The sequence below is a fragment of the Monodon monoceros genome, unplaced genomic scaffold (genome assembly GCF_005190385.1).
Source record: "Monodon monoceros isolate NGI ecotype Baffin Bay Population unplaced genomic scaffold, NGI_Narwhal_1 Super_Scaffold_7, whole genome shotgun sequence".
NCBI lineage: Eukaryota > Metazoa > Chordata > Mammalia > Artiodactyla > Monodontidae > Monodon > Monodon monoceros.
The window spans coordinates 23,834,360-23,862,345 of record NW_021703784.1 but is presented as its reverse complement, the minus strand read 5'-3'; the positions used below and the strand labels follow the sequence as shown (position 1 = coordinate 23,862,345).

Genomic DNA, 27,986 nt, shown 5'->3' with positions numbered 1-27,986 from the left:
CTTTTCACCATTGAATATCATGTTAGCTGTGAGCTTGTCATATATGGCCATTATTACATTGGGGTGCATTCCCTTTATACCTACGTTTTTGAGAGTTCTTAATCATAAATAGATATTCCATTTTGTCAAATCCTTTTTCTGCATCTATTGAGATGATCGTATGAGTTTTAGTCATTCTGTTAATGTGGTGTATCACACTGATTAATTAGTGAATGTTGACCCATCCTTGCATCCCTGGAGTAAATCCCACTTGATCGTGGTGTATGATCCTTTTAATGTGCTGTAGAATTTGGCTTGCTAGTATTTTTTTTCAGAATTTTTGCATCTGCATTCATTAGGGATTCTGGCTTGTAATTTTCTTTTTTTGTGGCATCTTTGTCTGATTTTGGTATCAGGGTAATACTAACCTTATAAAATGAGTTTGGAAGTGTTCCCTGTGTTTTGGAAGAGTTTAAGAAGGATTGGTATTAGTTCTGGTTTAAATGTTTGGTAAGATTCACCAGTGAAGCCATCTGATCCTGGACTTCCATTTGTTGGGATTTTTTTGATTATGAATTCAGTCTTGATAACTTACCAGTAATCTATCAGATTTTTTTTTCCTCACCATTGAGTTTTTTTGATTATATGTTTCCAGGAATTTATCCATTTCTTATAGGTTGTCAGATTTGTTGGTGTTTAATTGTTTGTAGTAGTCTCTCATGATCCTTTGTATATCTGTGGTATCAGTTGTAATGTCTCCTCTTTCATCTTTGATTTTAGTTATTTGTGTCCCCTTCTTGGTGAGTGTGCACAAGTTTTTTGTGGTTTTTTTTTGTTTGTTTGTTTTGTTTTTGTACACAGATGTTTATAGCAGCATTATTCATTATAGCCAAAGGTGGAAATGACCCAAATGTTCATCAGTGGACAAACAGATAAAAAAAGTGTGGTATGTCCATAAAATGGAATAGTATTTAGCAGTAAAACAGAATAAAGTACTGACGTATACTACAACTTGGACAAGCCCTGAAAAACTATGCCATATAAAAGGAGTCAGTCATAAAAGTCTACATATTATATAATCTCATTCATATGAAAGTCCAGAATAGGCAAATACATAGACACAGAAAACAGATTAGTGGTTGCTTAGGGCTGGGCGGGGAGGGGGGGAACTAGGAAGGGAGGAAGGTAGGAAGGTAATAGCTAAAGGATATAGGGGGTTTTTTAATTGAAGTATAATCGACATATAACATTTTATTGGTTTCAGGTGTACAACATGATTCAATATATGTATATATTGTGAAATGTTCATTACAGTAAGGCTATGTGAACAAGTTTTAATTTCTCTTTGATATATATATATATGTTTTCTTTTGGGTATAATATAGGTTATACAGTAAATAAAATATTTTAAATTTATGGCATGAATATGTTCCATTATTCTTTAAAGCACCTGTATTTATTTAAAATTGGTATGATTCTTTGTTTTCAGCGAGTACTGAGCCATCAAGATGATACAGCTTTGCTAAAAGCTTATATTGTTGAATGGCGAAAATTCTTCACACAGTGTGATATTTTACCGAAGCCTTTCTGTCAACTAGAGATTACTTTAATGGGTAAACAGGGCAGCAATAAAAAATCAAATGTAGAAGACAGTATTGTTCGAAAGGTAAGTTAGTTTTCCCATTTTTCCCTAATGTTCTTCAGAAATAGGGTGAGTTGAAGACTTTTGAAAGAAATTTACACTGAAATGAGTTTTTCTACTTCACATATAAATTCCTTTTCAGCTTTTGCCAGGTTTTATTGAATAATATTAGTTTTCTTTCGTCTTTTTTTAGCTTCAGTTCTCTTTCATCTTTTATGTGGTCTTAAGCTGTAAATCTGTGTCTTCAAACATTACCTCATTTGCTTTTCCTTTTCACTTTCTCCTTTTCCTAGTTTTATCTTCATAATTTTATTTCATTATTCTTTCTCTGTACTTTTACCTTTCTATAAATTCAATTACTTTTTTTCTGTTCAAAAAGTCTTTCCTTATTAGGTTACCTTCTGGTATCTTTGTGTTTAATTGTGGCTAAACTGCTGTCATCTATCATTTTTTTACTTAATTCTAGTTATTATAAACTCAGAATGTACCATGTTTATTTTCATATTTTGCCTAGTTTCTAGTTAAAAGCTCTGTGCCCAGTAACAACTCATGAATTAATGGAAAGAACTCAGCTCTGAAATTGAAGAGTCCCAGGTTTCCCTTTCAATTCTTCAGTCAATAATGTCCTAAGCTTGCTGTCCTCATTTTTCATATTCATAAATACACACACACACACACACACACATACACATACACACACATATATTTCTACTTGTGAGAATCAAATGGAACCACAGATTTGAAAAGTAAAAAATGCCATTTGAACTTTGAACAACTCACTGCTTGCTGTGATGGTTCTAGCAATCAGCTCAGGCATTTCAATAGTGTCTTGGACCTTGTTGCCCCTTCCCAGCCTTAAAATTTGTACTAATGCTGACAGCATACTCATGAATACGTATATGCCATTTTCATCATTTAAACAGAACATCCATAGTGTGGATTTGTATATTCTTTTCTTTTTGAGATTCATTATCAAACATATTTTCATTTGGTCCTTTTCACATTTATCATATATTTGTACAAACATTCATATGACCATCCCAAACACATCAGTATCTCTGAAATACAGCCTTGGAACTGTAGGGAAAGTGACATTTTCCATGTATTACCATATTAATTTTTACAACAACCACTTGAAATTTGTACTGTTATTTTCACTATTTTACAGAAGAGAAAGCAGGCAAATAAGTAACAGCTGGAATTCAAATCCAGTTGTGTTTGATTCTGAAACACTTGTTCTTTTGTCAGTATTTACCACGTGATAGTTACCAAATTTAAATATACTGCTTTCCTGGGACTTCATTGGTGGCGCGGTGCTTACAAATCCACCTGCCAGTGCAGGGGACGTTGGTTGATCCCTGGTCCGGGAAAATCCCACCTGCCGCAGAGCAGCTAAGCCCTTGCACCACGACTACTGAGACTGCACTCTAGAGCCCACAAGCCATAACTACTGAGTCTGTGTCCCACAACTACTGAAGCCCGCACACCCTAGAACTCACGTGCTGCAACTGCTGAGCCCATGCACCGCAACTACTGAAGCCCTTGTGCTCTAGGGCCTGAGTGCCGCCAACTACTGAGCCCACATGCTGCAACTACTGAAGCCCAGTGCGCCCAGCCTGTGCTCCGCAACAAGAGAAGCCACCGCAATGAGAAGCCCACACACCACAATGAAGAGTAACACCCGCTCACCACAACTAGAGAAAGCCTGCGCATGGCAACGAAGACCCAAAGCAGCCAAAAATAAAAATAAATAAATAAATATGTTGCTTTCCTGTAGTATTCAAGTGAATGTAGGTCTAAGAATTTTATTTCCTTTTTTAGCATTTGTACTTAAAATTTTTTGTGTGTGTTTATGGTACTTGGTATATTAATAATTGAAATGATGGCATATTTTCTTCTTTTTTTCCTAGCTCATGCTTGATACATGGAATGAGTCAATCTTTTCAAATATAAAAAACAGACTTCAAGATAGTGCAATGAAGCTGGTACATGCTGAAAGATTAGGAGAAGCTTTTGATTCTCAGCTTGTCATTGGAGTAAGAGAATCCTATGGTATGTTCTGAACCTTTATGATCAAATTTCCTTTTCATGGAAATTAAGACAATTATAGAATAGTAGTCTCAGAGTTATGTTTATTAGAATATAGTCGCATCTACTTTTAGTGCCACATGAAATTAAGAGTACATAAAAGATATTCTGTTTTAATGAAAGCTACAAAAGTTTATATTCGTGTGGTTAATATTTATTTTCTCCATTTCACTCATTTCTTGGCTAGTGAATCTTTAGCAACCTATATTAGAGAAATGTAGATTCGAGTCTCTAGCTTATGAAAGGTAACTGGTTTTACACTTATATTTTTAGGACATCAGTTTATTCCATGTGTACATTCTGGAATTTCTAAACTTTTCAGTGTCTGATAGTGATACTCTCATTTTTCGTTCAATCAAATGTGCTGTTTCCTCTGACCAGAATACTTTTCTTCCTCTTTTATTTGCTAACTCATCCTCATTCTCTGTTTCTTCGTGGAGGCCTTTCCTAATTCCCAGAGTAGGTTAGGTGCTTCATAGTACCTGTGCTTCTCTGTCGTAATACTTCAGTGTATTTAACTGTGTTCTTGACACTATATCTTTACTGAACATAGAATGCCTGATGCAAAATAGTTGCCGATAAGAAAGTTTTATATAAATGAACCTTTATTTATCTTTGACTTGCTTTCTCCATTGCCATTGTGTTTCTTTAGGTATCAAGTCTAGATTTTCATTAGCCATGTCCCTGAAATTTATTTCTTTTTATTTCAACTGCCACCAGTTAAGACTTCTTTGAATTCTACTTCTAGACTTTTCAAACAGTCTTCTTATAGTGATGTTATTGCTATCATTTAGCCCTTATACTTTCACAAGATTAATTTTTAAATATAATTTTATTGGTGTTTTTCTTACCCATTTAGTGGTAGGCCATGCTAAATTCAGGTTACTTAGCCAGAGATTTGAGGTTCTCCATAACCATTCCTAACTTACTATTCTACCTTACCTTCTATTAACCTTACAATCCACGCAGACAACCTCGTTGTTATACCTCAGTTTGATCTTGTGTTGTTCTACTTCTGAATATTTACTTCCTTTACTAATCAGTGTAAATCCTACTTTGTTCCTAAAGACTCAATTCAAATCCCATCTTTTCTGTGAATGGTTTCTTGATCATCCAGTTTGAAGTCAGTCTCTTTCCTATTCAAAAATAAAATAGTTCATGTTATCTATACTATTTGTCACTTTACTACTCTGTACTATTTTTAAGTTTCTTATAAAGAAGGATTTTGTCTTTCATGGCTTTATGTTCTCTTGAGCATTGTCACAGTTCCTTGAACATGACTCCTCAATATTTGTTATTTCATTTATTGTACTCAAAATACTGATTTGAATCATAATTAGAGTAAAATTTTATTTTCTGTTTTTCAGTTAACCTTTGTTCTAATCCAGAGGATAAGCTTCAAATTTATAGGGACAATTTTGAGAAGGCATACTTGGATTCAACAGAGAGATTTTATAGAACACAGGCACCTTCATATTTACAACAAAATGGTGTACAGAATTATATGAAATATGTAAGTGAGAACTTAGTATATGTGGTAATTTGAGCTATTTTCTTGATTTTCTTAAAATGATTGCTATTTTGCTTCTGGACAGGCAGATGCTAAATTAAAAGAAGAAGAAAAACGAGCCCTACGTTATTTAGAAACAAGGCGAGAATGTAACTCTGTTGAAGCAGTAAGTAATTTTGTACTTGTTTATTCTTTGAGATTATTTGAAGTACAGTAGCCCAGGGGTGGTATATACATGAAGCAAGTAACATTATTTATCCTTTCTCACTTCTGTGACCAATATTACTAATTGATTTTAGTACTCGTTCCTAGTGAACCAAAGTACAACTTCAGAAGGCACGTTACTCAGAACTCATTGTTCTTCAGAGCTAATGTGCAAGATAAAATCTGTTTGCCATCCCTGCTCTAGACTTTTCTAAATTTAATGTACTTAATTTTTAATCAATCTCCTTCTATTATGTTTTGTGCCTACCTAAAGTTAACCATATTAGGGATTTTCAGGTATCAAGTAAAGTATGCTCCTGAGAGATACAGTTGATTCTCAGTATTGATGGTAATTACATTCTGTAAAATAGTGGCTGCGAATACTGAATGAATGAGCACCAAACCGTTACTACTAGGGGATATTTCTTCTTTTTATGTGAGGGTGTTTTCAAACTTTTCTTGTCATGAGATAAAATATTAATTACTTGATAAGAGAACATCAGTCTTTTAAATAGTTTTTATTTATTTTATGTTGTAAGTTCCTCATTAAAAGAAAGAAATGATCAGAGGTAGTAGCCATGCTACAGTGTCTATTCTGGTGTTTTCTTTTACATGGATGATGACCTTAGTGTGCTTTGTTAAGGAATTTAAGAATCAAGTTTGGATAGAGTCTTAGAAATTGCTCAAATATAGCAATAATATTTCTTCCAGTTCCTTTCAGTCTTTGGAGCCTACAAACTAGATTTATATTCACATTCAAAGAAGTAACATTCCAGTTTGCTTACAACCAGACATTTTTCAACTATGGATGGGATTTCTTTTTTTCTTACTTCTGATTTTTCTTTGGCTTCTTCCATCTTGAGTGATAGTCATGTTTATTTGTTCAGAAATTGGACTGAGTTGGATTGTTTTTCCCTTTTTTGTTTGTTTTGCTTTTTATTGTGTACAGTATGTATCCTCTTTCATATAACTCTGATATTGGCCAGAGAAGGGGGCAGATTTAGTGGTTGCTTATCGAAGTTCTCTATAGAGATTTAAAGCCAGGCTTGAACTTCATTCAGAAGGTAGGGAGGCCATTGAATATTTTTTAAACAAATAATGCTATGCTCAAACTTAATCCGTCAGAAAAATTAATCTAGTGTCAGTATGAAAGATTAATTGGAGTGGGGGGGACTTCCCTGGTGGTCCAGTGGCTAAGACTCTGTGCTCGCAGTGCATGGGGTCTGGGTTCGATCCCTGGTCAGGGAACTAGGTCACGCATGCCACAACTGAAGATCCTGTGTGCTGCAACTAAGACCAGCACAGCCAAATAAATAAATTTTTAAAAATTGGAGTGGAGAATAGCTTGGAATAGGAAGTGGGAGGCTTTTGCAATAATTCAAGCAAGGTATTAGGAGTGCCAGGTAGGGTTATAGCAATGGGAATGGAAAGAAAGAGGGTAGAGACAGACTTCCCAGAGGTTGAACATTGTAATATGAATGGGGCTGATGTTGGAGAGAACTGAGTTAACAGTGTTTCTAAGGTTTTGGCTTGGGAGAATTGTGCTGCTGCGGGAAGATCAGGTATAAGAATAAATCTTCGTTGTGAGGGAAAAAAGATGAGGTTAGTTAGAGGGATTTGAATATTTTGAATTGATTGGTGGGCCTATACCTCCTGGATGGGGATGTTGTAAGTTTGTAAGATAGAGTTGTTCTTCTATTCTTATACTCTATTTTATACATCTTAGTTGTATCATATTTATAGTAAACTTAAATAAGTTCAACTATAGAGGTCCAACTAATACAGTGAACAAGAGAGAGCAAGAAAAAGAGAATGAGAAAGGTAGAGATAAACAAATACACATGAAAACTTGTATAGAACAGTTAAGTCTCCCTTTCTACTTTAAAATACACACACACATTTTGGGAAAATTTGAAATAGAAGATGTGAATTTGCGCTTCCATGGATACCGAGTGTGAACATCTTACCAAGCTGAATGATTCTAGAGTTTAAAGATAAGTTTTTGTTTTGTTTCAACAAAGACCCTAAGTGCAATATAATGTGCTTGCAAAGAAATTGTGCCTTATTGGGGAAGTAAGAGGTCTGTTTGTATGGTTTTTTTTGATTTTCTGCTTATTTTTCTTAAATCAACTATTTTGATTGAAGTATAACATATATACAGAAAAGTTACAAAAATCTCAAGTGTGAGTTATCACAAAGTGAACATACCTGTGAAATTACCAGAAAAAGAATTATCAGCAAGTAAGAAACATTCCATCATGCTCCCTCCACAGTATTATTACCATCTTTTTTTTCCAAAGGTTATCACTTTCCTATCTCTTAAGAACATAGATTAATATTAATCAGTGACCACTATATAGTCTGTACAGGAAAATTTGGTGCAGAGAAGACATTAAGCATGAAAACTATAGAATTAATTGTAACATTGGGAATTTAAGGCTTAATGCAGATACACTACTGTATTATATACCTTACTGAGCTAAGGCCATTATACTATATACATAATATTTGTTATATATTTGTTAATTTACAGTTTCTGTTTCCAGAGAGAAATGGTGTGTTAAAGTGAAGTATGTTGTAATGGAAGGAACAGTAAACCAAAAAATCACCAAGTCCGGGGTTCTAATTTAATATGCATAAAGTATGAACAGTATTATTTGAATAGTTACTAAGAAAAGTCACTTCCATAATTGAAAATTATTCGGAGCAGACTTACTGCCCTAAATTCTGTCTTACAGGAATTATCAGCCATTAGAACATGCTATGCTATATCTTAATGCTTTATTGATAATAGTTTTCATCTCTCCTTACCTATTAAGCTATTACTAGTGGAAGACAATTACCTATCAGCTCATATGGGGCTACATAATGTTGCACACCAGAATTTAATATTAAAGTATGTACATTTTCGACATTTGTGTTTTCTCTGAAAATTAGGAAATTATTATGATTTATCACTTACCTTTTTTGAATGTTGTAAGTCTTGATCTTAATCTTCTAAACCTGATTACTTTTCAATATCCTAGGAAAACAAATTCCTGGACCAGTGTTCTGTATAATAGAGCAAGTCTCACCTAAGTAGTACCCAGTTGTGAGGCCAGGCCTAATAAAGGCCAAATATACATTTCAAGTAATGTTCATATAGTGCTTAGCAGCTTACTGAATTCCTTCCTTGTTTATAAGAGTTTTATTTTGTTCTTTTGGGTATTCTAAACATCTGATTATATCTCTGTAACATTAATATCTCTTATTTCCTTCAGTTGATTAAATCTGTTAATGGTTTATTTTAGGAAAATGTTAATAATATTGGGGATCCTTGTCTTCTTTCAATGTTTGATAGGAGTGCTTCTAAATGGTGCTTCTAAAGCACCATTAAGCATGATGCTTCTTTCTGGCATGATGTATGCATTTTATGATGCTAAGAAAGTACTTATTTTTTTTTTATTAAGAATATTATCAGGAATTATCTACCTTAGCCCTAAAGCCATCTTATTTTATGGAGAATCATTAGAGGCATTTCCATGAAGATCATAAACAAGGCAAGGACACCCACTATTTCTACTTCTATTGAACAGCGCATTAGAAGTATTAGCCCATGTAGTTAAACTACAGAAATCAATTAGAGGCATAGAATGGGTAAGCCAAAAGGAAAACTGTCTCATTTTAGAGATGATATGATAGTACTTTGTCTGGAAAACTCCACAGTTGATGATAAAACTCAAACAGTAAAGTAATTCAGGAAAGTGGCAGGATATAAAATTAACATACAAATATCAGTCTTCATATACACAAATAATAAACAGAAGATATAAGGTTAGGGCAAACCTTACTTATAGTAGCAACAAAGAAAATTAAATACTTGGGAAAAATCTAGTAAGAAATGTGTGAAACCTGTAAGAGGAAAAGTTTTAGACACTCCAAAGAGACAGATGTAGACTTGAAAAAATGGAGAGATATCTCTTATTCTTAAATTCTATGACTTGAAATGGTACAGATATCAGTTCTTCTCTAAATTAATTTATATATTTCCTGTAATTCCAATAAAAATACCAAAACTATTCATTGAAATTAGACAAGTTGAAAAAAAGTTCATGTGGAAAAATAAACATGTAAGAATGGCCAGGAAAACACTGGAAAATAAAAACTTTGAAGAGAACTAGCCCTACCAGACATAAAACATACTATATAAATTCTCTGTAATTAAGTGGTGTGGTATAACAATAGAAGAAACAAAAAGAAGATGAAATGAACAGAGAAGAACTACAAAAACACCTGGAAAACAGGTAATAAAAGGGCCTAAGTAAACACATACCAATAATTACTTTATATGTCAGTGGACTAAATGCACTGATCAAAAGACATAGGGAGGGATGGGATTTCCCTGGTGGCGTAGTGGTTAATAATCAGCCTGCTGGTGCAGGGGACAAGGGTTTGAGCTCTGGTCCAGTAGGATCCCACATGCTATGGAGCAACTAAGCCCATGTGCCACAACTACTGAGCCTGTGAGCCACAACAATTGAGCCCACCTGCCACAACTACTGAAACCTGTATGCCTAGAGCCCATGCTCTGCAACAAGAGAAGCCACTGCAATGAGAAGCCTGCACACTGCAACGAAGAGTAGCCCCTGCTCACTGCAACTAGAGAAAGCCTGTGTGCAGCAACTAAGACCCAACACAGCCATAAATAAATTAAAAAAAAAAAAATAGGCTAATTGGATTACAAAACAAGACCCTTCAGTATGCTGGCTATAAGAGACTCCCTTTAGGATGAAGGGCACACAGACTGAAAGTAGGTATGGGATAAGTTATTTCATGCAAACAGAAACGATAAGAAAGCAGGGGTAGCAATACTCATTTCAGAAAAAATTAAAACAAAGGTCGTGATGAATCACAAAGAAGGGCAGTATATAATGATAAAGGAATTGATAGAAGAAGAGGATATTATACTTGTTAACATATGTGCACCCAATCCAGGAACACCTAAGTATAAAGTAAATACTAACAGATATAAAGGGAGAAATTGACAGTTAATACAGTAATAGTAAGACCCCACTGACATCAGTGGACATGTCATCCAAACAATAAGGCAGCAAAGATCCTGAATGACAGAATAGATGAGTTGGATTTAATTGTTGTCAACAGGACATTCCATCAAAAAAAAAAGGGCAGAATAAACATTCTTTTCAAGTGCACATGGAACACTTTCCAGGATAGGTCACATACTAGGTCACAAAACAAGACTTAACAAATTTAAGAGGATAGAAATTATATCAAGAGTTTTTTCTAATCACAACAGTGTGAAACTAGAAATCAACCATAGAAAGAAAAGTGGGAAAATAACAAACATGTGGAGACTAAACAACATGCTGCTAAAAATCCAGTGAGTCAATGATGAAACTGAAAGAGGAAATCAGAAAATACATCTGGACAAATGAAAATGGAAACACTGCTTTCCAAAATCTATCTGATGCAGCAAAGCAGTTCTAAGAGGGACATTCATAGCAACTTCAGGCCTTTCTCAAGAAACAAGAAAAATCTCAAAGAACGTAACCTAACACCTAAAAGAAATAGAAAAAGAAGAGCAAACAAAGCCTAACGTCAGGAGAAGGAAAGAAATAGTAAAGATCATAGAGAAAAAAAATAAAGATTAAAAAAACCAAAAGAAAAGATTATTAAAACGAAGAGCTGTTTTTTTGAAAAGATAAACAAAATTGATAAATCTTCATCCAGGCTCACAAAGAAGAAACCGATAGGATCCGAATAAACAAAATAAGAAGTGAAAGAGGAGAAAGAACAACTGATACCACAGAGATAAAAAAATAAATCAATTGAAGAGGAGGGAACACTCTCAGATTGATTCTATGAGGCCTAATACCAATAGCAAACAAAGACACTACAAGAATAGAAAATTAGAGGCCAATATCTTTCATGAATACAAATGCAAAAATCCTCAACAAAATATTAGCAAATCGAATACAACGATATGTAAAAAGGATCATACACCATGATCAAATTGGATTCATTTCCGTGTCACAAGGATGGTTCGGCATATGCAAATCAGTGTGATACACCACATTAAAGAAAGGAAAGATAAAAATCACAGTATCATCTCAGTAGATGCAGAAAAAACATTTGAAAAAATTCAACATCTGTTCATAGTAAAAACTCTTATCAAAGTGGGTATAGAGGGAACATAACAAAGGCCATTTACAGCAAACCCTCAGCATAGTACTCCATGGTGAAAAGCTGCAAGGTTACCCACTAAATTCAGGAACAAGATAAGGATGCCCATTCTAACTGCTTCTGTTTAACCTAGTTGGAAGTCCTAGCCACAGCAGTAAGACAAAAAGAAAAGGTATCCAAATTTAAAGGGAAGAGGTAAAGTTGTCACTGTTTGCAGATGACATGATACTCTGTATAGAGAACCATAATGTCTCCGCCCCAGAACTGTTAGAACTAAGAAATGAATTCAGCAAGGTTGCAGAATACAAGATTAATGTATTTCTATTTCTGTTGAATTTCTATACACTAATAATGAAATATCAGAGAATTTAAAAACCAATCTCATTTAAAATTACATCAAAAAATGTAAATACCTAGGAATAAACTTAACCAAGGAGATTAAAGGCATATACTCTGAGAACTATAAACCATTGATGAAGGAAATTGAAGATGATTCGAAGAAGTGGAATGATATCCCATGCTTGCTTGGATTGGAAGAATTAATATTTTGAAAATGGCCATACTACCCAAAGCAATCTACAGATTTACTGCAATCCCTATTCAAAATACCCGTGACATTTTTCACAGAACTAGTACAAATAATCCTAAAATTTACATGGAACCACAAAAGACCCCGAATTGCCAAAGCAATCCGACACTGTCTTCAACAAGTGGTGTCTGGGGAAACTATATAGCTATGTGTAAAACAATGAGATTAGAACATTCCCTCACACATATACAAAAATAAGTTCAAAGTAATTTAAAAACATAAATGTAAGACCTGAAACCATAAAACTCCTAGAAGAGAATATATTCAGGACACTTTGTCGTAAATCGTAACAATATTTTCTTGGATGAGTCTCCCAAGGCAGAAGAAATGAAAGCAAAAATAAACAAATGGGGCCTAATTAAACTTAAAAGCTTTTGCACAGCAAAGGAAACTATCAAGAAAATGAAAACAATCTGGGAGAAAATATTTACAAATGATGCAGCCGACAGGGATTAACAAGGATTTGTTAATATCCAAAATGTAGGAACAGTTCATAAAACTCAATATCAGAAAAAGAAACAACCCAATCAAAAATGGGCAGAAGACCTGAATAGATATTTCTCCAAAGAAGGCATAGAGATGGCTAAAAGGCATATGAAAAGGTGTTCAACATTGCTAATTATTAGAGAAATGCAAATCAAAATTACACTGATGTACCACCTCACACCTATCAGAATGGCTATCATCAAAAAGTTCACAAATAACAACTGTTGGAGAGGATGTGGAGAAAAGGGTACTCATGTACACTGTTGTTGGGAATGCAAGTTAGTGCAGCCACTATGGAGAACAGTATGGAGGTTCCTTAAAAAACTGCAAATAGAGTTACTATATTATCCAGCAATCCCACTCCTGGTTATGTATCCGGAAAAGATGAAAACTCTTAATTCGAAAGGTTACATGCACCCCAATGTTCATAGCAGTGCTATTTGTAATAGCCAAGACATGGAAGCCACCCAGGTACCCATCAACAGATGATTGGATTAAGATGTGGGGTGTATGTGTACACACACACACAAACACACACACAATGGAATATTAGCCATAAAAAAGAATGAAATATTGCCATTTGCAGCAACATGGATGGACCTAGAGATCATTATGCTTAATGAAATAAATCAGACAGAGAAAGACATGCACAGTATGGCATCACATGTGGAATCTAAATGATACAAATATGCAAAACAGAAACAGAGTCACAGATATAGAAAGCAAACTTGTGGTTACCAAAGGGGCAAGGGAAGAGGGGAGAGATAAATTAGGGGTATGGGATTAACAGATACAAACTACTGTATATAAAATAGATAAGCGGGCTTCCCTGGTGGCGCAGTGGTTGAGAATCCGCCTGCCGATGCAGGGGATGTGGGTTCGTGCCCCGGTCCGGGAAGATCCCACGTGCTGTGGAGCGGCTGGGCCTGTGAGCCATGGCCGCTGAGCCTGCATGTCCAGAGCCTGTGCTCCACAACGGGAGAGGCCACAACTGTGAGAGGCCCGTGTACCGCAAAAAAAAAAAAAAAAAGCAAGGATATACTGTATAGTGCAGGAAATTTTATCTATTACCTTATAATAACTATAATGGAGTATAGTCTGCAAAAATACTGAATCACTATGCTGTATACCTAACTAACTGTTCACCTATCTGAAAGTAGTACAATATTTTAAATCAACTATGAATTGATTTCAATAAAAATACATAAATTTAAAAAAATAGTGTGATATTGACCCATGAATAGATAGTGGACTAGTGGAATGGAATAGAAAGTGCAGAATTATATATGACAAAGGTTGCATGTCAAATCAGTGGCGGTAAAGATGGACTTTTTAAAAAATGGTGATGGGATGACTCAGCAGATACTTGGAAAAAGATCTTTAGATCTGTATTTTACACCATTCAGAAAAATAAACCCCAAATAGATCAGGGATCTACGTGTTAAAAATGGAATCATACAAGTACTAGAAGAATTCCTCTTTAACTTTGGCGTAGAGAGAGGGTTTTTTTTATGACTCAGAGTTCAGAGTCAGTAAAAGAAAAGACTGACAAATGTGACTATACACTAAAAAATTTGCAATCTTAAAAGTTCTCATAAGAAAATAAAATTTTTAACTATGTAGTTATGTATGTATGTTAACTGGACTTAATTGTGGTGACTTAATTCACAGTGTATACAATTATCTATTATGTTGCACACCTTAAACTAATGTTATATGGCAATTATACCTCAATAAAAATAAATTAAAATAATTTTAAAAATTAAAAAGTATGTAATTGCAAAAAGCACAATCAGCAAAGTTAAAAATCAGCTCACAACCTGGGAAAAAGTATTTGAAATATATGTCACAGACAAAAGCCCAATATCCCTACTATATAAAGTTCTACTATATAAAGAACTTTTAAAAATTGGGGAACAAAAAATGATAAATATCTGGTAGAAAAACGTTGGAAAAAAGATGCAGCTATATACTTAATACTGGCCATCATACATGAAAAATGTTCAGAGTTTTAGAGAAGAATTCTCTAAAAATGTGGAGGGAAATTGACGATCACTATTAGGTACGATCACACTAATAGTTGTTGCAGACAAGCTCCACTAATGGATACTAAAATCAGTGGCCAAAGGTTTGAGGTAGAATTGACAGTTTCAGAGTATCTTCCTCAAGATATTTGGTAAGGGAAAAATAGTTACTACGATGGAGAAACCCAAAAAACACTTATCTTAATCAAGTGATCAAGGTTAACATAACCAGTAATAGGACATATTGATATTATGTACCCCTTCATATGATACACTAAAAAGAGTGCAAAATCATTTCTGTTGTATTCTTGTCAAAAATTAGTACTCTTATTCTAATGAGAAAATTTTAGACAATCCCTATTTTTGGGGCAGTGTACAAAATAACTGGCTACTATTCTTTAAAAGTGTCAAGATCCTACCTAAGGAGGCAAAAGACCTGTATGCAGAAAACTGTAGGATACTGATGAAAGAAACCAAAATGACACAAACAGATGGCGAGATACACCAAGTTCTTGGATTGGAAGAATTAATATTGTGAAAATGACTATACTACCCAAAGCAATCTACAGATTCAGTGCAATCCCTATCAAATTACCAATGGCATTTTTCACAGAACTAGAACAAAAAATTTTACAATTTGTGTGGAAACACAAAAGACCCTGAATAGCCAAAGCAGTCTTGAGAAAGAAAAACGGAGCTGGAGGAATCAGGCTCCCTGACCTCAGACTATACTACAAAGCTACAGTGATCAAGACAGTATGTTACTGGCCCAAAAACAGAAATATAGATCCATGGAGCAGGATATAAAGCCCAGATATAAACCCACGTACCTATGGTCACCTAATCTATGACAAAGGAGGCAAAAATATATAATACAATGGAGAAAAGACAGCCTCTTCAATAAGTGGTGCTGGGAAAACTGGACATGTAAAGGAATGAAATTAGAACATTCCCTAACACCACACACAAAAATAAACTCAAAATTGATTAAAGACCTAAATGTAAAGCCAGACACTATCAAACTCTTAAAGGAAAACATAGGCAGAACACTCTGACATAAATTGAAGTGAGATCTTTTTTGACCCACCTCCTAGAGTAATGGAAACAAAAACAAAAATAAACAAATGGGACCTAATTAGAAGCTTTTGCACAACAAAGGAAACCATAAACAAGACAAAGAGACAACCCTCAGAATGGGAGAAAATATTTGCAAACAAAGCAGCTTACAAAGGATTAATCTCCAAAATATACAAGCAGCTCATGAAGCTCAATATAGAAAAAAACGACCTAATCAAAAAATGGGTGGAAGACCTAAATAGAAATTTCTCCAAAAAACATACAGATGGCATGTGGAAAGATGCTCAACATCATGAATTAGTAGAGAAATGCAAATCAAAGCTACAATGAGGTATCACCTCATACGGGTCAGAATGGCCATCATCAAAAAATCTACAAACAAATGCTGGAGAGCGTGTGGAGAAAAGGGACCCCTCATGCACTGTTGGTAGGAATGTAAATTGATACAGCCATGTAAATGGAAAACAGTATGGAGTTTCCTTAAAAAACTAAAAATAAAACTAACATATGACCCAGCAATCCCGCTACTGGGCATATACCCAGGGAAAACCATAATTCAAAAAGACACATGCACCGCTATGTTCTCAGCAGCACTATTTACAATAGCCAGGACATGGAAGCAAACCTAAATGTCCATCAACAGAGGAATGGGTAAAGAAGATATGGTACGTGTATACAATGGAATATTACTCAGCTGTAAAAAGGAATGAAATTGGGTCATTTGTAGAGATGTGAATGGACCTAGAGACTGTCATACAGAGTGAAGTCAGAAAAACAAATATCGTATATTAACGTACGTATGTGGAATCGAGAAAAATGGTGTAGATGAAATCTGTTTGCAAAGCAGAAATAGAGGCACAGAGGTAGAGAACGAATGTATGGATACCAAGAGGGAAAGAGGAGGATGGGAGGAACTGGGAGATTGGGTTTGACATATACCCTATTGATACTGTGTATAAAATAAATAACTAATGAGAACATATTGTATAGCACAGGGAACTCTACTTAATGCACTGTGGTGACCTAAATGGGAAGGAAATCCAAAAAAAAGAGGGAATATATGTATATGTATAGCTGGTTCATTTTGCTGTATAGTAGAAACTAACAGAACATTGTAAAGCAACTATATGCCAATAAAAATTAAATGTGTCCAGATCATAGCACACACACACGGACCAAGAAATTGTCACAGATTGGAGGAGACTAGTAAAACTAACAACAAAATGTAATCTGGGTTTGTAGATAGCATCCTGGAATAGGAAAGACTTGTGAATTTCTAATAAGGTCTGTAGTTAATTAATATTGTACTAATATTATTTTCCTGGTTTTGATAGTTGTGCTGTAGTTATGTAAAAAGTTACCATTATGGGAAATAGGGTGATGGATGTATAGGTACTCTCTGCTATTTTTACAACTTATATGTAAGGCTAAAATCAAAATAAAATGTAAAAAAATAAAGAATATTGTGAAGAATGCCTTTATTATTTAGGAAGCATTAATGGAGATGATCATGTGGCATTTTCCTCCATTGAACTAATTCAGGAAATCACATTAACAGAGTTCCTAACATAATAGCATTCTTTCATTTTAGGATAGAACAGAAAGTCCCCCTGCCTTTTTTTTTGGCCACACTGTGCAGCATGTGGGATCCTAGTTCCCCAACCAGGGATTGAACCCGTGCCCCCTGCAATGGAAGTGTGGAGTCTTAACAACTGGACCTCCAGGGAAGTCCCAAAGTCCCATTTTTAATGGATAAAAATTTATACCCCAAAGGGATTTTGACATATACTATATAGCCAATAAAAGTTACTCTCAAGATATTTCTGTTTTTTATACATAAAATGTTTAAATGTTTGGTTTAGCATGTAATAACAATATTTTTAGGATCCTTTTATAGATTTATCCTAATTCAACTTTCATTTGGATTTGCTTGTTGTCAGTACAGCAGATTCTAATAGAGATGAATCGAAGAAAAGTGAGTTATGCTGTTTGGATAGGCTAATATATTGATATTTTGAACTGAAATCTCTAGGCCAGAGATTTTCAATGAAGATAGTATCTACCTCCAGAGAGTGTTATTGAAATTTGTGGAGGCTTTTTTTTTATTTTGGTTGTCACAATGATTGATTTTTAGTGAATGGAGTCCAGGAATGCTACATGTCTCACAGTGCTCAGACTGTCCCACATAAATAAGAATTAGCCCATATCCCAAAAATAATATTCAGTGCTCCCGTAGCCACTCATGTAAATGAAAATCTTGTTTACACTTAGATATCTGAGTCTAGAATTTAATTTCATTTTACTTTTAAACCAGAGCATTTTTGCACGATATTAGTAATACACTTCATTTTCTAGGTATGTTGTTGTGTAAATTGAGCAATGAAAATATATTTTTTGTTTGGAATCTTAAATTTTTTTCACTGTTGGAAATTTATATCATCTATAGTGATACTGCTCATGGTATCTGTGTCACCAATGAACCTGTGTTAAATTGAAGTCAGGACCATGAATGCTGCCAGTTTGTCCCTCCAGTTTGTGACCTGAGAGGAGTCTTGTTCCACCGGTGTTAATTAGCCTAGCTGTAATTGGCCTAGCTTGGGTTGAGTGCCCAAACTTGGATCAAATGCTTTGTGTGTGTGTCTTTGTACACATGTGCGAGCATGCTTGAGTTGTCAATGTGTTTGTAGTAGGTATGATATAGTAATACTTGACTCATCCAGAAGATAACCCTTTTAGCAACTTTAGCTACTTGCAGTTCAGTGGAGAACTTAAACAGTAAGTTAGGCCAAGAGTTCTGAGCAGCTGCATTGCATTAGGTGTCTGACAGGCCCAGTCTTCAACTTTTGCTTATAGGAGAACAACTTAGCCCCACCCAGATCCAGCTTAGCCCCAACACAATTCTAATGAGCTTGATTATCACTGGATGGGCCTCTAGCAAATGAGCACCGTATATTAGTAAAACCAGGTAAGAGGCTTCAGAGCTGTGCTGTTTGAAGAGGCATTGACAGAAAAGTGACACGTAACAGTAAGAAAAGAATGAGAAAAAATATTTTTAAAAATTACTTAAAAATTTTTTTCTGTGGCTATTAGTATTTTAGGTGATAGTCCTGTATAGCTTGGTTTTACCTGAAGGCAGTCATTTATTGTGCACCTAAACTATGTCAGGCCTTGTGCTAGTGGGGATAAGAAGGTAGAACGGGTTCCTATCTTCAAAGTAACACTAGAATAAAATGGATTGTTTATACAGTGGAATAATGGAATAGAGAGTGAAATGGTGATGGCAGGTCTTCATTTCTTCTCATTGACCAGAGCTCTGATAGGGAAGCAGTGTATTACACTGGTTAGGGACATACATGTTGGAAGATGAGGATTTGAATTCCATTGTCATTTTACCAGCTGTGTGCCCTTTGTCAATTTCTTCAACCTTTGTAATCCTTGTTTTCCTAACTGTAAAGTGGGGTAATACCCACTTGTGTTTAATGAACTACTATATCAAAACATTAAGTGCTGTGCCTGGCATGGTAGTTTTTACTGTTTAGGGCTGTGGTTTACAGACGTTGCTTACTGATTCTCAGACAGATAGACACTATTTTGCTACCTGTGCAAAATATTGATAAAAAATGGAATTAGCAACAAGGTCACAAGTCATAAGTTGTTAACATTAAAGTAAGTAAAGTACTTGTTAACCTTCAGTATTTAAGTATATTAAGGGTGGTATTTAAAAAGCCAGGGTGAGTCTGACTCCATTGTCTATGTAGAGAGTTACTTGTATAACTAGTTGAGAAGTGAAGCAAGAAACACTGGTTATAAAGGTTTAAAAAAACCTTTAAAAAAAAAGAAGTTAATTTTGAGAATAGCCTACCACACATGGAATAAATGAATTCTTGAATACATAACCATATCCTTGTATGGTTAGAGACCTGATAATGATAAAGTAGAATCTTAAGGTGGAGTAATCTAGGATGATTTTTAATTCAACTCCTCTATTTTATAGCTAAGGCAAAAGCAAATTATAACTTATAGGGAATTACATAACTAACAAAAATCAGAACTGTTCCTATTGTTTTTATTAAACTTCAGTGAAGTAGCATTGTGCAAATTGAATATCACTAAAAAAAGACTCTAGTACATCAGTTAGCCTACGTATCCCACCTTTCTCATCTTCACAGAGCTGTGCATTCATTCATTCAACAAATACTGAGTGCCTGCTGTGTTTTATGGCAGGCATCATCTTTGAAGAGTTTTGCTATAAAGGAAGGTAAAACATCAAGCACATTGATAGTTAAAGTGTTTCACCTTGCAGACCTCTGGGGAGATTGCTATGGATTTAGAAGGCAAAATACAGGAGTTGATGACATATGGCAAAAAGTTTTTTTCTTCACGGAAGCTAGCAAAAGGAGACAGAAAGGGAATACAAGGTGAGAGAGATGGTTTATCACTATCCTTTCCATTCAAGACGTATTTTTCAAATAACAAGTATATACTCAGGGTTGACTCTGTATGTAGAACTTTGGTAAATGATGGGGAGAAAAATACAAAAGAGGAATAAAATGGTCCCTGCCCTCAAGAAACTGACCCTCTTGTTAAGACAAGACTCTTTGGAGATAAGGAGAGAACTCTATCAAGCAACCTCCCTTTCTTCTTTTTGCCTACATAAAATAGTTTTCTAAAGGATTTTCAATACACAGGGATCTATACCATGATTCTTCTCTTTATTTTTATTTATTTATTTATTTATTTTTTGCGGTACGCGGGCCTCTCACTGTTGTGGCCTCTCCCGTTGTGGAGCACAGGCTCCGGACGCACAGGCTCAGCGGCCATGGCTCACGGGCCCAGCCACTCCGCGGCATGTGGGATCTTCCCAGACCTGGGCACGACCCCGTGTCCCCTGCATCGGCAGGCGGACTCTCAACCACTGTGCCAACAGGGAAGCCCTTCTCTTTATTTTTTAAAAAAATATTTGTTATGAAACTTTTCAAATATTTTCAGAAGTAGAGAAAATAGTATAATGAACCCCACCCTCCAAACCTAACCAGCAACAATGATCATCATTTTGTCATACTTGCTTGGTTGATCCTTTTTTTCTTTTCTTTCCTTTTTCCCCTTTCCTCCTCTCCTCTCTTTTCATTTCCTTCCCTTCCCTTTCCTTCTTTTCTTTATTTTTTTTAAATTAAAAAAAAATTTTTTTTTTTTGGCCGGGCTGTGCAGCTTGCAGGATCTTAGTTCCCTGATTAGGGATTGAACCTGGGCCCTGGCAGTGAAAATGTCAAGTCCTAACCACTGGACTGCCAGGGAATTCCATCTTTTCTTTCTTTTCTCTCTTTCTTCCTTTCCTCTAGCATTTAAAGACGTTATGATGTACATTTTTACTCTAAACACTTCTATATTATAACATTACTTTTATTGCCTGTATATATTTCATCATATATATGTACTATAATATACCTAACTACTTCTCTAATGATGGGAATTTTCATTATTATTTGTTATTATTATGGTTTTTTTTAATAAATAGTACTTCCTGGAATGTATTTACATGTTTATATCTTATATCCTGATATATTTTTAAAATCTTTATGTATACATCTTTCTTACATGTGGCATTCTATTAGAATGGAGTTTCCTGGAAATGAGATTGCTGAAGCAAAGGGTATGCACCTTTTACAGATTGCTATATAAGACCAAACTGATTTTCAGAAATGTTGTAATTCTGATTCCCATTAACAATATACCTGTTTATCTTTGCTGATCTGGGTTTTTTCAGTCTATTAATTTTGCCAATTTCCCAGTATCGTAGATTTTAAAATATTTTTTAATGTGCATTTAAAAATTACTAGGGGACTTCCCTGGCAGTCCAGTGGTTAAGACTCTGCGCTTCCAATGCACGGGGCGCGGGTTCGATCGCTGGTTGGGGAACTAAGATCCCACATGCTGCATGGTGCAGCCCAAAAAAAAAAAAAAATGCTAATGAGGCTGGGTATCTTTATTTTTTAGGATTGACATTAATTGTTTAATTCAAGGGAATATCCATCTGCTAGTTCCTATCATTAAGAACATTGGATTTTCTACTACTTTATTCTTATTATGGACCATTTGTATTTCTTCTTTTGTGAGTTGAGGCTACTCTTTCATTATTTTACTTCTTTATTCAAAAAACCATAGTATCTTGATTTCCTATCTCTGATTTTCAAGGCCCTTCATAATTTGGCCATAACTTATTTTTCTAACTTAATACTGTCCAGTAAGAGTCATTCTACCCAATAAGGAATATTTTCTTATTCATATACCTCATTCTATTCGTTTTTTTCTTGGATTCATTCTCTTTAAGTAATGTTTTACATTTCTTTTCTGCCTATTCAAATCCTTCAGAATTCTTAAAGCCCATCTTGCGAGTCTCCCCAAATACTCTAGCCTTCATCCATTTCCTGTTATTTGAATTCCCACTGTACCAATTGTTTCTACAACTTGATTTAGTAGCAAATTATAGGCTACTTTGTTGTGTTATTTATCAAGCACCAAATGTGTTGAGTCCATGAATATGTAGCTGGATGGAACACAGTCTCTGTCCTTGTGAAGTTTATTTATAGTGTAGTAATAATGTGTTTATTTCCATCTCTTTGCTTTATTGGTGAAATTGAACTTTTCATATACCTCTGTTATGTATGAAGTATGCACACATTTTAGATACACTATAGTTACATATCCCAAACTGGATTGTAAGAGCATTGAGTGTATAAACCATGTTTTATCTTCTCTATTCCTTACAACACTTAACTCATTTCTGAGCACATAGCCATTACTAAATATATACTTGCTCTCTTAATGTAGTATCAAAAGTTGTAGGCTTGGAGTCACATACCTGGCCTCATATTACAGCTCAAGACCTTATGAACTAATTGTGTAACATTTGTAAGTTACTTAGCCTCTGTAAGCTTGTTTCCTCATATGTTAAATATCTGCTTCATAAGGTTTTCATGAGTTAAATGACATATGGGTTAATCAGATAATGTATGTAAAGCATTTACAGAGTAGGTGCTCATTAAAAGATGTTTGTTATTATAATAACTTGTTTAACCTTTCAAGCTAGAAAGTGTTTCAGTAACCTTTATATCCCTAACTCCTTTCATCTAAGCAGTTACCAAATTCTGCTCAGTTTACTTCAGCTATCTTGTCAATTTAGCCTCTCGTTTATGTTATGTTATGTTATGTTATTTTTTTGGTCGCACCACGTGGCTTGCAGGATCTTGGTTCTCTGACCAGGGATTGAACCGAGACCCATGGCAGTGAGAGCCCGAGTCCTAACCACTGGACACCTAGCCTCCCTAGTCTCTCCTTTAAATCCTCATTGTAACCCACAATAAGAAATACATTTTTTATTGTGACTAAGTATATGCTTTGTTTATTTGCTCATATCTGAAACAATGTTATGAAATAATATTCGTTGTTTTTATATGTGATGCACTCTGATTTTTTTTTTTCTGTTCTATATTTTAAAAAAAAACAAGCTGTTTCACAACAGTTTGAAACACATGACACGTGATTTTTGGAGTCTGCAAAATTTGGACTACTCCTGAACTAGATTATGTTCAAGTGTAAATTTTCAGTGAAACAGAAAACAGAGATTATTTTAGAAAACAGAGCTTAATCTGATTGCACTTTGTTTCTTCTTCATTAGTTGTATATAGTTAGATTTACCTATTCTCTGTCAAAGGTGGGCGTGTTCCATTGTGCATATTCCAGGGCTGGTATAGAATGAGATTACTCAGTAATTGGGGCAGAGCTTCCCACCTTGGCAGAAATTTCTCAACCATTTCATATGTATGTTCTTCTTAGGACAGAAATTGACATACATGGACTTTAAAGTCATTAGTGTAATTCTCATAGAGGGAGGGATCTGAAAAAATTCCTTTTATTATGGAAACTTTTTTAACATTTTAAAAAGTGGAAACAGTGATATAATGAATCTCCATTACATAAATTTAACTTCAGTAATATAACAACATTATGTCAATTCCAAGAGGAATTTTTAGCAAAGAACTTTTAAGGCACATACAATTCCCTTCCTTAATACAGACAGATGATCTGTTTTTCAGAAGAGAGGTATCAGCCTTAGTGTACCTTGTGTTAGTAATCACAACCTGTTCATTTTGATACCTGCAAGAAGAGTAAATATATGACACGAAGGAGCAGTGATGGAGTGGAGCCAGCCAGAACATTAGACCCTGACCATCTTACTTGCAATCTTTCAACAGCCATGTTTGCCAGTCTCCCCACCACCACTCAGTACCACCTACCTTGCTGACATTAGACTGACCTTTTAAAAATGACTTGGTGGGGGAATAGAAGCTTGTTACGTTTATCTTCTGTTTAAAACCTTCCCTACCTATAGAGTAAAATCCCAAACCATAGATTTTCATTCATAATCTGGCTCCAGTCTACCTTTCTCTCCCACTCTCTTCATATTCAGCTTTTTTTTCTTAGAATACCCAATCCATTTTAAGATTTGTACTTTTCAATATCCAATTTAGATTTCATCTTGTGGATGAGACCTTTTTAACTACCCAGAAAAAAATAGTAGTTCCTTTGTTTGTTTCTGTTTGTGTGTGTGTGTGTTTTGCCACTTAACTGAGTTGTATTTATTAAAGTTTGCTTCCCTCCCCACCCTCAATAAGACAGTGATTTTCTCCAAAGCAGAGGTTATAGCTTATTCTTTGTATCCTAACACTTCTTTGGTGCTCACAGCAATGAAACCTACTATGTGTTGAATGGATGTTCATACTTCTAGCATTTTAGAATCTAATTCCAACACAGGTTCTCTCCAGATGAGAGTTCATTAAAGTTTAGTTTTTCAGTTTGTTTTGTAGATTAAAAAGTTTTTTTCCTCCCCTTGTTGGGGACTTTCATTAAAATTTCTAAAGAGAACCTAAGTTCTATAGCCTTTTCCTTAGGGGGAAGTATGCTTTGGTAAACTAAAATAGAGTATCCATCTTCAACAATCCTCTAGTAAAGGTAAGTAAAATCTACTTTCAGTATTCTTAGTTTTTTGTTGTTGTTGAACATTGTGGTTTTGTGGGACTATGAAGCAAAATGGAGTGGAATAGATCTGTGCCTTATTGTTGCTTATAATAGCCTTGACCAATTTTTGATGTATTTCAGCTCATGGAATGCTGTGTAAATGCCCTGGTGACATCCTTTAAAGAGACTATCTTAGCAGAGTGCCAAGGCATGATCAAGAGAAATGAAACTGAAAGTAGGTAAAACATCACATAAAGTTCTCATACTCTTTTAAGAGGATATCTTTGAAGCACATCACTTTTAGTAAATTGCTGTTAGATCATTCTTTTATACATAGGTATTTTTGTTATGGCAAACTGCGTAAAGAAAATGATAAAAATATTTAGCATAGTTAGAAACACTGTAAAGAAAATCTTCTTTATAAATTTATATTTTAAGCATTTCTCCCCCTTAGGTATCAGTATGTTTGTGTGCGCTCACATGCGAATTTCAATTTGTTCCCAAAAGTAGGACGCTACTTTTAAAGGCTAATTTAAATGGTAAACGTATGGTATAGGATAGAACTAGGTATTTTGACTTTTGTGTGGAACCTTGTGGCAAATATTTTTAAAAAGTAATAAAACACTCTATGTTGGTAATCTTCATCCCTCTCCCCCAAAATATCTTATAATTTAAGATTTCTGAAGTGTATTTTTTATTACTTAAATGTTATTTTTTTATTACTTAAATATGATAAAGTTCTGTTTTGGGAGGTAACAAGTACATTAATACCAAAAAGCATACAGTAAAAATTACCCATATACTTACTACTCAGAGACAACCACTTTTAACATTTTGATGTATTACTCTCTAGATTTCATTGCATAAAATTGCAAGGTCCTATTTAATCTCTAGTTGTCTTTCAAGTACGTTTTTCAGTTCACTTAAGTCTTACATTCTTCAGAAGTATTTTGGAGTAAAAGCAAGTTTCTCATTTGGCATAAATGAAATATTTGAAGTTCTGTATGCCAAACTAAGTAGAGTTATGTCTGATCCAAGGTGGACTCACTTCAGAAGGATTTATTTAGTGGTAACCATTCTGTGAGGTAAGATTATTGTGAAGGTCAATTAAATGGGATAATAGGAGAAAGCGCTTTTTGCAAACTGAAAAATTCTTTATGAATACAGTTTTATATTACCTTGTTACTCTGAACAATCTGAGGACAGTATTTTACCCCTTAGTGATGTGACTGTGTATTGAACATTGCATCTACTTTATGAAATGTAACTAATTTTCTGTGTAAACTTTTGTATTTCTTAGAATAAATATATTCCATTGCATTGAAGGTCAAATGACTCACCTTTTAAGAGGAGTTGGGTTTTGCAGTGTGTGATCACTTTAATTAGAGTTTCTTTTAAAAATAATTTTTGTCAGACTGATATGGTAGATCAGGAAGTTATAGTACTTAACAATAACAAGTCCTAAACTAATTGCACCCACAGAATACTATTAAAGCTATCAACTTCCAGCTAATATTTCCCCACACTCTTATTATCATAGGCATTCTAGATCCATGATACAAATCAAAGAGAAAGTCTGTTCTGATGGATGAAATGATTACATGGGTGTGTTCTATCGTTTCAGAATTACATTTGATGTTTTCATTAATGGACAAAGTTCCTAATGGGATAGAGCCAATGTTGAAAGACTTGGAGGAACATATCATCAGTGCAGGCCTGGCAGATATGGTAGCAGCTGCTGAAACTATTACTACTGTAAGTTCTCCTCAATGACAATGATAGACATATATCAAAGTTATTTTGTAAATGCAGGATAAGGTATTTAAAATCGGGTATTTTAAATTGATGGCAAAACAGTAACGCTGGAACACCTTTCTTAATAAGAAAAAAATATTTCAGAAAAGTTACCAAATTTTAAAGCTATAGTGTGTTATGAAAATTATGTTTATATTTTCTCATTTTTTGTATTTTTGTTTTAAACTCAACTTAATATACAACACTTTATTTTTAGGACTCTGAGAAATATGTTGAGCAGTTACTTACACTGTTTAATAGATTTAGTAGACTTGTCAAAGAAGCTTTTCAAGATGATCCACGATTTCTTACTGCAAGAGACAAGGTATATATTCCTGTATGTTAACACTTGTCATAATTTAATTTTAATAAGAAACTTGCATCATGATGCTATTAAATTACAAACTAAAAAACCTAGCAACTCTGATTTTTCATCAGTGGAGGGCAACCATATTATATTTGGTTTCTTATATGCTTTTGTAAGCACTGGGTATGCTTGTGAACCAGAATTTAGCTAGAAAGTTGCTTTCTTAATTTTTCAAGAATGTCTTCCTGTTTTTGAATATTATTGATTATTGAATTCTTATTTATCCTTCCTTTAAGACTCAGCTCAAAGTATACTTCTCCTGGAATTTCCTTGATACTCTGCCTCCCCCCACATCCTATCCCAAGCAGAATTGATTTCTCTGTCCTGTTTCCTTTCATAGGGCTCTTGTGAGAGTTGTATCACATTTATTCTTGCTTTCCATACCTTCTTTCCCATCATTATAGTCTAGGATAATGATAATGAAACAGTATTATCCTTAGAGTCATTATCTTTTTATTTTTATTATTTTAAAATAAATTTATTTATTTTATTATATTATTTATTTAATTTTGGCTGCGTTGGGTCTTCATTGCTGCACGTGGGCTTTCTCTAGTTGCGGTGAGCAGGGGCTACTCTTCGTTGTGGTGCACCGGCTTCTCCTTGAGGTGGCTTCTCTTGTTGCGGAGCATGGGCTCTAGGTGTGTGGGCTTCAGTAGTTGTGGCGCGAGGGCTCAGTAGTTGTGGCTCACGGGCTATAGAGCACGGGCTCAGTAGTTGTGGTGCACGGGCTTAGTTGCTCCGCGGCATGTGAGATCTTCCCAGAGCAGGGCTCGAACCCGTGTTCCGTGCATTGGCAGGTGGATTCTTAACCACTGCACCACCAGGGAAGCCCCGTATCTTTTTAAACATCATAAACCTATCACTAGAATTACCATTAGTTTTTCCCCCTCTTCAACTACCTTTCCTTACTTCCCAAGTGAAATTATTTTCTAGACTCTAAAAACACAATCAACTTTCTCCAGTAGCATTTTTTAAAAATTACTGTCTACCTTTAGATAAATATTTGGGTAGAAAGAAAGGTAGATAGG

General features: G+C 34.8%; 1 protein-coding gene across 2 annotated transcripts in view; it reads left to right on the top strand.

Moving 5' to 3' along the window:
- Positions 1-27,986, top strand: part of CUL5 (cullin 5) — a 95,937-nt gene that overhangs the window by 40,931 nt on the left and 27,020 nt on the right. Inside the window, exons 4-10 of one of the 2 annotated variants that reach the window (XM_029208005.1) lie at positions 1,469-1,645; positions 3,532-3,673; positions 5,077-5,222; positions 5,305-5,385; positions 24,939-25,032; positions 26,422-26,552; positions 26,809-26,916. In XM_029208005.1, coding sequence (XP_029063838.1) covers positions 1,469-1,645; positions 3,532-3,673; positions 5,077-5,222; positions 5,305-5,385; positions 24,939-25,032; positions 26,422-26,552; positions 26,809-26,916 — 879 coding nt within the window. Of the gene's footprint in view, positions 1-1,468; positions 1,646-3,269; positions 3,412-3,531; positions 3,674-5,076; positions 5,223-5,304; positions 5,386-24,938; positions 25,033-26,421; positions 26,553-26,808; positions 26,917-27,986 lie in introns of those variants that run through there. The other variant, XM_029208006.1, reaches the window with a different exon arrangement.